The 12816-nt window shown below is 46.6% G+C and overlaps 1 protein-coding gene across 1 annotated transcript in view; it reads right to left on the bottom strand.

Moving 5' to 3' along the window:
* Positions 1 to 12816, bottom strand: part of LOC120929305 (sterol O-acyltransferase 2-like) — a 243464-nt gene that overhangs the window by 72882 nt on the left and 157766 nt on the right. Inside the window, exons 7-8 of the mRNA XM_040340633.1 lie at positions 4290 to 4356; positions 2159 to 2243 (exon numbers count right to left, since the gene is read on the bottom strand). Of these exons, the coding sequence (XP_040196567.1) occupies positions 2159 to 2243; positions 4290 to 4356 (152 nt within the window). The remainder of the gene's footprint in view (positions 1 to 2158; positions 2244 to 4289; positions 4357 to 12816) is intronic.

Raw genomic sequence — 12816 nt, 5'->3', positions numbered from 1 at the left:
TACAGCTGTGCACATAGCTGACAGCAGCAGTGTGGGGGTAAAATATTACATATAGAATGTCCTATAGTTAAAGTGGTAATAAAGTATTTTTTACTTGTACCTACAGGTATGCCTATAATAAGGCTAATGCTAATGGAAAAAAGTTGGATGTTTTTTCCGACGGAATTCCGTTCAAGCTTGACTTGCATACACACGGTCACACAAAAGTTCTCGGAACTTTCAAGCGTTAAGAACGCGGTGACGTACAACACTACGACGAGGCGAGAAAAATAAGTTCAATGCTTTCGAGCATGAGTCGAATTGTTTCTGAGCATGCATGTTTTTTTTTCCTGTCGGAATTGCATACAGATGAACGGATTTTCCAATAGGAATTTTTTCCATCGGAAAAATTGATAACCTGAATATCTCCTAAACTTGCACTGTTTAGGAGATATTCACACTGCATGCAGCCAGAAACTTCACCAGCACATGAGCTCTGCCCATGCTGTACCTTCAGAGCTGTGCTGCGGGAGTGACATCATAGTTTCATAGTGGGTGAGGTTGAAAAAAGACACAAGTCCATAAAGTCCAACCTATATGTGTGATTATATGTCAGTATTACATTGTATATCGCTGTATGTTGTGGACGTTCCGGTGCTTATTTAATAGTTTTCTGAAACTATCGATGCTCTCCGCTGAGACCACCTCCTGTGGAAGGGAATTCCACATCCTTGCCGCTCTTACAGTAAAGAACCCTCTACGTAAATTAATGTTAAAGGGGTTGTAAAGAAAACAGTGTTTTCCCTAAATAGCTTCCTTTACCTTAGTGCAGTCCTTCACTTACATCATCCTTCAATTTTGCTTTTAAATGTATTATTTCTTCTGAGAAATGCTCACTTCCTGTTCTTCTGTCTGTATCTCACCACAGCAATGCAAGGCTTTCTTCCTGGTGTGGAGAAAGTCTCTTAAGGGGGGAGGGGGCGAGCAGGAGTGTCAGGACGCCCACTAACACACAGCTCCTTTCTCTATCTGCAAAGTAGAGAGTGTCCTGTTTGCCTGCTCGCTCCCTCCTACCTCAATAGGCTTTCTCCACACCAGGGAGTAAGCCTTGCATTACTGTGGTGAGTTACAGACAGAAGAACAGGAAGTGAGGATTTCTCAGAAGAAATAAGGACATTTAAAAGCAAAATTGAAGGATGAGGTAAGTGAAGGAGGACTGCACTAAGGTAAAGGAAGCTATTTAGGGGGAAAAAAAATTACTTTACAACCTCTTTTCTTCTAATTTTAATGAGTGGTCGCGTGTCTTGTTAAACTCCCGTCCACAAAAAAGTTGTATCCCGATTGTGGGGTCACCAGTATGGTATTTGTAAATTGAAATCATATCCTCTCTCAAGCGTCTCTTCTGCAGACAGAATAAGTTCAGTGCTCTCAACCTTTCTTCATAACTAATATCCTGTAGACCCTTTATTAGCTTTGTTGCTCTTCTTTGTACTCCATTTCCAGTACATCCTTCCTGAGGACTGGTGCCCAGAACTGGACAGCATACTCCTGGTGCGGCCGGACCATAGTCTTGTAGCGTGGGAGAATGATCATTTTATCTCTGGAGTTATTCCCGTTTTTAATGCATGACAATATTCTGTTTTCTTTGTTAGCAGCAGCTTGGCATTGCATGCCATTGCAGAGCCTATCATCTACTATGACCCCCAGGTTCTTTTTCATCCTAGATTCCCCCAGAGATTTTCCCCCCAGTGTATAGATTGCATTCATATTTTTGCCACCCAAATACATTATTTTACATTTTTTTAAATGGCGGCTCAGCCAATCCGACTGCCTGAACATTCAAACTAAGAGAGACAATCGAGTAAAGATGGAAGCCAGTCAGCGGTGACAGCACGCCACTGGAGGGCTTCGTTCTAAGGTAAGTATTTCATAATGTACTAGTATGCGGTGCATAGTAGCACATTATGTTATTGTCTTGCAGTTTTTTTTTTATAAAGTGTGGTTTACTTCCACTTTAAGCATTATGCTTCAAGCTCCAAGGAGCAGTACTTTCATCTGTACAAAAACAGCATAATGTATACCAAACATATATATGCAGATGTACTGTAAATATTACTAGTCCAGTGCAGACAAGGGTTGCACATACACACAATGATTAGGTTATAATAAAGCTTTTTACCTGGGATAGCTGTCTCTATAGATTACAGTTGGACAGAAGAGGAAATACAGGTAACTGGAAAGTTTTGGCAGTTGAACCTCTTTTTCTGTAAGAAGTACATGGAAGCTATATTAAATTCACATCTATGTGAGCCATACCCTATACCAAAAATACAGCTTTTGAATCTGCACCAGTGTTTCTCAAAATTTGTTCAGTCAAGGCACCCTTTAAAATTCTGCACAATGTTGAGGCACCCCATTCTAAAATGGTAAAAACGAAACTAATAGTTTTACATGGGGACATGGTGCTTTGAGGGGTCACAAACCCCCAAAGCATACTCCCAATGTTAAGGGAATGTGGCCTGGTACGGTTCAGGAGGGGGGACGCTCTCTCGTCCCCCCTCTTTTACTGCGGCCTGCCAAGTTGCGTGCTCGGATAAAGGGTCTGGTATGGATTTTTGGGGGGAACTCCACGCCATTTTTTTTATTTGGTGCGGAGTTCACCTTAAAATCCATACCAGACGCAGGTTCCCCTTAATATCCATACCAGACCTGAAGGGTTTGGTAATTGAATTTGGGGGGACCCCCACGCATTTTTTTTTTAATCAATGACTTTCAATGACTTTTCTCTGTATTGCCGGGAGCTGACAATTCATTACAGCCGCGAGTACTTTCAAATTACTTTTTTCCTTCAGAAATGACATTTTGTGCAGGGACAGTTCTAAGCACGGGAAACAAGCACTACTTTACAGGCATACTATACACACCCCCTAGGTACGAAATTTAAAGGAATATTTCACTTTTATTATTTCAGTTTAAGAATTATTAAAATCACTACTCACAAAACTTTTTTTTGCATTGATACATGTCCCCTGGGACCCAGGTCCCCAAACACTTTTTATGCCAATAACTTGCATATAATGCCGCGTACACACGATCATTTTTCGGCATGAAAAAAACGTTGTTTTAAAAAAATGTCATTTAAAATGATCGTGTGTGGGCTTCACATCATTTTTCGAGTTCTGAAAAACGAGAATTTTTTTTTTCGGACATTTTTTTACGACGTTTTAAACAATGTCGTTTTTCGGGTTGTAAAAAATTATCGTGTGTGGGCTAAAACTACGTTAAAAACCCACGCATGCTCAGAAGCAAGTTATGAGATGGGAGCGCTCGTTCTGGTAAAACTATGTAAGGAGTAAGCACATTCATCACGCTGTAACAGACAGAAAATCGTTTTTTACTAACACGGAATCAGCTAAAGTAGCCCCAAGGGTGGCGTCATCCCCTTTATAGTGCCGTCGTACGTGTTGAACGTCACCGCGCTTTGCTAGAGCATTTTTTTAAAACAATGGTGTGTGGGCAACGTCGTTTTAATGCCGAAAAATGATCATGTGTATGTGTAAGCCTTTAAAATTATCACTTTAGATTTCTCCCATAGACTTTTACAGGGTGTTCCGCGGCTTTTCGTATTTGCTACAAACACCCCAAATTGTTCACTCGAACTCGAAGCTCATCCCTACTCCTTATCAACCAATGTCATTGGTCGTTAGGAGGTCAACAAACAGTTGCGGCCGCTCCATTAGGGGCCTCACATTAGGGTCCTCACTGTGCCTCACTGTGTCCATCTGCATGTCCCACTGTGTCCATCTGCATGTCCCACTGTGTCCATATTTCTTGCCTCACTGTGCCAATCTCCCTACCCGATCTGTGTCCATCTGCAGCCTTATGAACTCCGGCGCTTTGATATGCAGTCTAGTCGGCGGTCGTGTAGTGTAACAAAGCCCCTCCTCCTCCTCGTCCCTCGTCTGTGACGGAACACTGACTCAGTTTCCCAGCAGTGAATCAGTGTTCAGCCTATCATGGATGAGGACGAGGAAAAGGCGGGGCTTTGTTACACTGCGTGGCCGCCGACTAGACTGCATATCACAGCGCCGGAGATCATAAGGCTGCAGATGGACACAGTGAGGCGCGGGGCTCGAGTATAAGCTGTGGAGGGCTTTTTTAGCACACAAAAAAAATTGCTGGAAAACTTAAACTTGAGTATATATGGTATCAGCTTCCTGTAACAAATACAAAATGTGGCATTCTACTTTGGTTATAGAAAGTAATCGTTTGTTTCTTTTTTTTTTTTTTTAAACAAAGCTCATACTTACGTTCTTTCTGTAAAACAGTTGGAACTACCTCTCTTAATAACGAATAACTCTTCATAATGAATCGAAACTGTATGAAGAAAAAATAAGCTCAGATTTAAGGACATAGAACATGTGTCAAACACAAGGCCCGCGGGCCATTTCATGTGGCCCTCACACCCAGGTTGTTTTTTTAGCTCTGGCCCTCCGCTCCCCACTGCCACGTGTAAACACAGAAGCCTTCTCTGCTTGCAAGAAGAACTTTCCTCTTGGTGGCTCTTACAGATTCCTGCCTGCCTTGCCCTCACAGCATTAACAAGGAAGATGCAGGTGCAGTGTGTGATGGCGCATTACGTGGCTGCACTGTAATCCCCATCTATGCCAACCAATGATCTCCCTGCAAGTGAGAGTGAGGTGGAACCTTCTACATTGTCAAGAGGTACTAGAGCCGGGCCAAGTAGATGAGATGCGAGTAAGATTCTGGTGGGGGGGTGATGAGGGCTTTGGAGGAAGATGTGTGCAGAGGTAGGGGATGGGGAAAGTGGTGGAGAGGTCAGAGCTGAAGAGGGGTGAAAGTGAGGTGGGGACAGCCTGTGAGCTGAACCCTGCACACTGTGCATAGCACACCCCCAAACCCTGTAATCTGAATGTAGCACCCTCCTCAACCCTGCATTCTGTACACAGCACACCCCTGAAATCTGCACTCCATATGTAGTGCAACCATTAACTTTGCACTTTGTATGTAGCGCACCTATGAACTCTGCACTCTGTGCATAATGCACACCTGAAACTGCACTCCTTACATAGCGAACCCCTGAACCCTGCAATCGGTATGTGCCACAACCCTGAACTCTGCACTATGTACATAGGGCACCCCTGAAACTGCACTCTGAAATAATAAAAATACAGTATGAACTTGATTGTAACAAAAAATACAATATGATTCATAAAGGACGGTGCAAAAATAAAACGTATTTATGCAAAAGTTTATGAACCTAACACAACTGTATTAACACACAAAAAACCCACTAACTGTATAAGTTTGACCTCTGCACTACAAATGTTCTATGTGAGTCCCGTTGGTGACACGACACAGGATGGTACTGCAGTTCTGTGCAGACTTGTGCCAACAACATGTCCTCAGATATTGACTCCACTGCTTCTGTGTTGCGTCACCTCGGTTAGTTCAGGACTCATGCCATTGGGGGGGGGGGGGGGATACATAGAGTTGCCACCTTTTCTTCAAGTCAAACCCAAACACTTTAGTGGCGCACAGCAATTTTCTTTTATAGTATAAACTATACATATATTTTGCTATTGAATAACATTTCTAATCATATCAAGTAAATAACCTGAGTCCCCCTTTATGTCAGAGTCCACAGAGTTTAATTTTTACATCTGAACTCGCAGAGTTCCCCTTTTACATCTGAACTCGCAGAGCTCCCCTTTTACATCTGAACTCACAGAAATCCCCTTTTACATCTGAACTTGCAGAGCTCCCCTTTTACATCTGAACTCGCAGAGCTCCCCTTTTACATCTGAACTTGCAGAGCTCCCCTTTTACATCTGAACTCACAGAGTTCCCCTTTTACATCTGAGCTCGCAGAGTTCCCTATTCATTGTAAGGGGGGACTCTGCAGACTCTGATGTAAGGGAGAACTCTGGGGACTCTAACACAAAGTATTCTCAGGGAACCCTGATTTAAGGGGGAACACTGAGAACTCTGATGTACAGAGAGGATGCTGATGCAAGGGGGAACACTGTGGCCTCTGATATAAGGGGTGCTCTGAGAACCCTGATTTACCTTAGGGTACTCACTCAGAGGCAGGAGAGAGAAGGGGGAGACTTATTTTATAGACAGGGATGGATGGTGATTCACTCACCCCTTGGCAGTCAGCAACCCTCATCCAGATGTATCTGAGGCTGCTGGATTTCAAATTTCCAGCCCTCACTTTCATTTTCTGAGGCACAGTTCCTGGGATTGGAGTGTGGGCAGACACAGAGGGGTGGGGGCGGGAGGAAGAGGTGCAGATCAGACCCTCTCTCCTCTCCCATCTCTGTGTGTGTTTGGGGGGGGGGGATTGTTAGTGCTGGCTTTGGGCAAAGAAAGTGTGACAGCCACTCTCAGCTTAGACAACTACAGCAAGCAACCCTGCAGGGAAGCCAATGTCTGGTATGAATAATGTGTCCGGTTTTCAGACTGTCTGAAACCCGGACGCATGATTCCAAACCCGAACTGTCCGGGTGAATCCTGGACAGGTGGCTACCCTAGGAATACATCAAGTTAGGTCTGGAGGCTAGGGATGAGCTTTGTGTTCGAGTCGAACCCATGTTCGTATGTTTGACCGTTCGTCGAATTACGAACGTTACGGGACGTTCGCGCCAAATTCGAGTGGCGTGTCACGGCCCATAATTCACTGCAGCATCGCAGTGCATTGCTGGCTGATGATTGGCCAAGCATGCACTATGACCCGGATGCTTGGCCAATCACAGCGCACAAAAAACGGAGAGCCATAATTGGCCACAGCCAGGGTGGCTGTGGCCAATTATGGCTCAGGGGGTTTAGTACACTCCCCACACTATAAAAGGCCGCCTGCAGGTCGGCCTTGTGTAGTGTGTTGCGGCGGTGGTTAGAGACATAGAGAGAGAGAGTGTCATTTTTTCTAGGTAGATAGAGCAAGCAGGCTAGTCAGTTAAAGTTACAATGTGTAGAGGATATATATGCATCCCAGGTGATGTGCATATATTTATACACTGTATAGTTTAGCTAGATCAGCTCTTCCTAATTTACTGGCAGGCAGGTGATTGTGCTAGCTGCAGTATTCTCACATGATGTATTGCCTGTGTCCTCTGCAGTGTGCACCATAAAGCTACGTAGTGTGTGTACTGCCTTTGTCCTCTGTAGTTTGCACCTAAAGCTACTTGGTGTGTACTACCCAGGTCCTCTGCAGTTTGCACCTAAAGCTACGTAGTGTGTACTGCCTGTGTCCTCTGCAGTGTGCACCATAAAGCTGCGTGGTGTGTGTACTGCCTTTTTCCTCTGCAGTTTGCACCTAAAGCTACTTGGTGTGTACTGCCCGTGTCCTCTGCAGTTTGCACCTAAAGCTACGTGGTGTATACTACCCGTGTCCTCTGCAGTTTGCACCTAAAGCTACGTGGTGTGTACTGCCCGTGTCCTCTGCAGTTTGCACCTAAAGCTACGTAGTGTGTGTACTGCCTTTGTCCTCTGCAGTTTGCACCTAAAGCTACTTGGTGTGTACTGCCCGTGTCCTCTGCAGTTTGCACCTAAAGCTACGCAGTGTGTACTGCCTGTGTCCTCTGCAGTTTGCACCTACAGCTATGTAGTGTGTGTACTGCCATGTCCTCTGTAGTTTGCACCTAAAGCTACGTAGTGTGTACTGCCTGTGTCCTCTGCAGTGTGCACCATAAAGATACGTGGTGTGTGTACTGCCTTTGTCCTCTGTAGTTTGCACCTAAAGCTACTTGGTGTGTACTGCCCGTGTCCTCTGCAGTTTGCACCTAAAGCTACATAGTGTGTACTGCCTGTGTCCTCTGCAGTGTGCACCATAAAGCTACGTGGTGTGTGTACTGCCTTTATCCTCTGCAGGCCATTAGTATGTCTGGAAGGACAACAAGGAGAGGCAGAGAGTCACAAGCCGATAAAAGAGGGCAAGCAGGCTCTGCGTCTAGAGGCAACAGTGCTGGTCGTGGACACGGTGCATCCTCATCAGCACGTGGCCGTGGGACACGCTCGTCCTTGTTTACGGCAGCTATCCGCAACATGCTGAAGACTTGGTAGAGTGGATGACCAAGCCGTCCTCATCCTCTCTCAACCAGGCTCAGGGTACTTTGTCTGGCAAAGCAGCTGCCAAGGCGTCCTCTTCCCTCTGCTCAATGGCATCAGTCACTCCTTCCCTAGCCCCACCATGTCCTCCTGAGGAGTCCCCGAACTGTTTGACCACAGTGTTGGGTACATGCTGCATGAGGATGCGCAGCGTTTTGAAGGCTCCGATGATGGTACACAGCTAGAGGAAGGCAGTAACGTGAGCCCAGAGAGAGGGGGTGCCCAAGAAGGACAACAATCTGTCAGTCATGTTCCCCCAGCTGCAGCATACTGCCAGGTTTTCTACAGTGATGAGGAGGGAGGGGATGATGAGGTCACTGACTCTATGTGGGTGCCTGATAGGAGAGAGGAGGAGGAGGATGAGGAGGAGGCACAGGCACATCTCCAACGAGGCAGGATGCCCTCCAGGGGCCAGATAAAGGGCAGCACACTGACTGCATCACAACGCAGAGCTACGCATGTGCAGGGCGCTGCTGTGTCTCAGCTTTATTCCAAAAGTTCTTTGGTGTGGGCCTTTTTTGAGACGAGTGCATCAGATCGCACCGTTGCTATTTGCAACATATGTCTCAAGCGTATCTCGCGTGGCCAAAACATCACCCGCTTGGGCACCACATGCTTGACCAGACATATGTCGACCTGCCATGCAGTTCGTTGGCAAGTGTACCTCAAAGACCCACACCAAAGAACAAAGCAGACCTCCCCTTGCCCCTCATCAGCTGGGATCTCCAACCCCACTATACCCTCAGTCCTCTCTGAAGCCTGCACTGATAGGACTGAAGGTGTAGAATTAGGTGTGTCACAGCCTAGTACATGCGGGCAATCTACTATTGGTACACCGATGGCAGATTGTACCAGGCAAATTTCCCTGCCCCAGCTGCTGCAGCGCCGAAAGAAGTTCTCTCCCAGCCATCCACGAGCCCAGCGGTTGAATGCTAGCTTAGCTAAATTGCTAGCACTTCAACTGCTGCCTTTTCAGTTGGTAGATTCTGCCCCCTTCCGTGAGTTTGTGGAATGTGCGGTACCTCAGTGGCAAGTTCCCAAACTTTTTCTCACGGAAGGCGATTCCGGCTCTCTACAGGCATGTGGATGGCAATGTCCATGCCTTGCTGGACAGGGCGGTCAGTGGTAAGGTGCATATTACCGCTGACTCATGGTCCAGCAGGCATGGACAGGGATGTTACCTATCTTTCACGGCGCATTGGGTGACTCTGCTGGCAGATGGGAAGGATGCAGGACAAGGTACAGTAGTGTTGGAGGTTGTTCAGCCACCACGCCTCCAAAATGCTACTACTGGTCATTGTGACACACCTCTCTCCTCCACCCCTCCTCTTCTTCTTCCTCTGTGGCCTCTTCCTGTGCTGATGAGTCCTCAGAACCAGCGGTGCTCCGTAGGCATTCAAGGGGCTACGCAGGTACGCAGGCAAAGAGATGCCATGCTGTGCTTGAGCTGGTGTGGTTGGGGGACAGGAGCCACACTGGGGCAGAGGTTCTGTCAGCTCTGCAGGGGCAGGCTCAGAGGTGGTTGACTCTACGCCAACTTAAGCCAGGAATGGTGGTTTGCGACAATGGCACCAACCTCCTCTCCGCCCTGCGACAGGGACAACTGACCCATGTGCTCTGTTTTGCTCATGTCCTTAATTTGGTGGTGCAGCGGTTCTTGGGCAGGTACCGGGGCTTACAGGATGTCCTGAAGCAGGCCAGGAAACTCTGTGTGCATTTCCGACGGTCATATAAATGCCAGTGCTCGGCTGGCAGATCTCCAAAGGGAATACAATCTGCCCAAGAACCGCCTAATCTGTGACATGCCCACCAGGTGGAACTCTACGTTGGCCATGCTGCAGCAGCTGCACACGCAGCAGAGGGCCATCAATGAGTATCTGTGCCAATATGGCAGCAGAACTGGGTCAGGGGAGCTTGTTTTTTTCCCCACGCCAGTGGGCCATGATCAGGGATGCATGCACTGTCCTGTCACCATTTGAGGAGGCCACGAGGATGGTGAGCAGTGACAGTGCATGCATCAGTGAGACTGTCCCACTTATTCACATGTTGGAGCACACTCTGCGTGAAATAATGGACAGGGCCCATGAGGCAGAACAGAGGGAGGAAGAGGAGGACTTCCTTACCTCTCAAGGCCCCCTTTATCCAGACAGTGTTCCTGCTTGCCCGCCTATCACACAGGAAGAGGATGAGGATGAGGAGGAGGATTGTGTCAGCATGGAGGTGGAGCCTAGCACTCAGCATCAGCAGCAGTCTTCAAGGAATCAATTACAGTCCCAAGGAACCCATGGACTTGTACGTGGCTGGGATGAGGTGACTGCGGATCGTGTCGTCCTCAGTGACCCAGAGGACTCCTCACCGAATGCCTCAGCAAACCTACAATGTATGGCCTCCCTGATCCTGCAAAGCCTGCAGAAGGATCCTCATATTCGTGCTATCAGGGAGAGGGATCATTTCTGTCTGGAAACTCTCCTTGATCCACGTTACAAGAATAAGGTTGCGGACCTTATCTTGCCGGCGCAGAGGGAGCAGAAGATGAAACATCTTCGGGAGGCCTTGCAGAAAGGTCTGTGCAACGCGTTCCCAGAGACTGGGGGTTTACAAAATCCTGGTCCTGGACAACGTGTTGCTGAGGCTTCGGTCAGTCAAAGATGGAGCGGTGGAGAAGGTGGCCGTCTGACCGATGCGTTCAGATAATTTTTTAGTCCGCAGCCCCAAGGTATGACCGGTTCCAGCAACGATCGCCAGCGTCTGTTTTACATGGTGCCGGAATACCTAGGGGCAAGATCAGACTTGGACACCTTTCCCACCGAAAATCCTTTGGCTTACTGGGTCTTGAGGATGGATCACTGGCCAGAGCTTGCACAGTACGCAATTGAGCTACTGGCTTGTCCTGCATCCAGCGTTCTTTCAGAACGCACATTCAGTGCTGCTGGAGGCTTTGTAACCGATCACAGGGTGCGCCTCTCCACCGACTCGGTTAATCGACTGACCTTCATAAAAATGAATCAGGCTTGGATCACCACCAGCTACCAAGCACCTGATGCTGATGTAATTGAATAATTTTTTTTTAAATGTCAGATCCCTTCAAGACTGCCTATGCTGATGCTGAGTAACTATCCTGTTATGCTGAGTGACTATCCTTTTCCTCCTCAATGATCATGCTGATAGCTTGTGAGAACATTTTTGGTTCTGGGCACTGCCACCAGTAGCTAAGGCCCAATTGTTCTGCCCCTGTTTAACAGAGGCGTGTAATTACAATTTTTGATGCAATACTTTGCAGCATGCTCATTCCTGCGCTCCAACTAGAGTATCTGTGAGGGGTTGCAGTGTTGTGGCACCAGCACCAGTGCCTAAGTTCCAATTTTTCTGCCCCTGTTCAACAGGGGCATGTAATTACAATTCTTGATCTAATATTTCACAACAGGGCCCATTCCTGTGCCCACCAAGAGTAACTGTGAGGGCTTACAGAGTTGTGGCACTAGCGCCACCACCAAAGACCAAATTTTTCTACCACTGTTCAACAATGGCATGTAATTACAATTCTTGAAATAATAGTTCACACAGCAGGGCGTTCCAACGCCCACCAAGACTAACTGAGGGCTTACAGTGTTGTGGCAACACCAACACCTAGGGCCCAAATTTCGGCAGAGTATATACGGCAGGCCCCTACTTTCAAACATCCAACTTACAAACGACTCCTACTTGCAAACAGAAGGAGACAACAGGAAGTGAGAGGAAATCTACCCCTAGGAAGGGAAATTCTCTTCTGTAAGAGGTGTCTCCTGTCCACTGATGCTTTATCACCAATTTTGTTTCACAAAAAAAAAATATTTTCAAAACATCATTTGTCATTGGGACAGAAAGTGAATTGCAATCTTCTGAACAGATGCACACAGACAGCAAAACAAATGTTTACAGGGGTGATAACCCTTCTCTATGTTTTCAGAAAAGCTTAAAAATAGATTTTATGGCTGGAGCTACACTTTAAAAAAGTACCAGTTCAAAATTACAAACAGATTCTACTTAACAACAAACCTACAGTGCCTGTCTTGTTTGCACCGCCTGTATAATGCTGTTCAAAGTATATAGGGCCAAAGGGGCTTGTAATGACCTGGGGGGAGTGGGGGAAACATTGTATGGTGTATGTGTAGGGCTTAAATTGATACAATAAATATTAAAACAATTGTATTAAGTAACATAAATAATGGATGCCGTTTTAATGCAAACAATTGTGCAAACAGTCCAGTGTAATCTCACAGAAGAAATGTACAGATTGTGAACCAAAATGTTATAAGTCTATGCATGACCAAAAAGGCGAAAACAACCACCACGTGTCACAAAAATGTGTCTGAAGTTCCAAAGTTGCAATGGAGCAAAAATGGACGTGACTTCTTAAGTGCAGTAAAACAACCCTCCACCAATAAAGATGCATGTAGACTGCGAAGGCATCTTTGGAAGTAATACGTCGTCCAATCAATCGTCAGCAGAAATAGATACGATCGAATATGGCACTGGCCACAATAGTCCACAGCTTGTCCTTAGAGTAATTCAATAATAGAAGGATAGGAAGAAGGATAGAGGAGGCAACATAGCGTAATTCCGTAAAAAATTGTGAGGTTTAATAGGCAGTTGCACTTACATTTGACAAGAAGATACAGCGCGTATATGAATATATAGATGAGGCGGTAGTGGAGTCCTCCCGACGCG

This window comes from Rana temporaria, chromosome 2 (genome assembly GCF_905171775.1).
Source record: "Rana temporaria chromosome 2, aRanTem1.1, whole genome shotgun sequence".
In the NCBI taxonomy this organism is placed as follows: Eukaryota; Metazoa; Chordata; class Amphibia; order Anura; family Ranidae; genus Rana; species Rana temporaria.
This window is presented reverse-complemented; position numbering and strand designations above follow the sequence as displayed.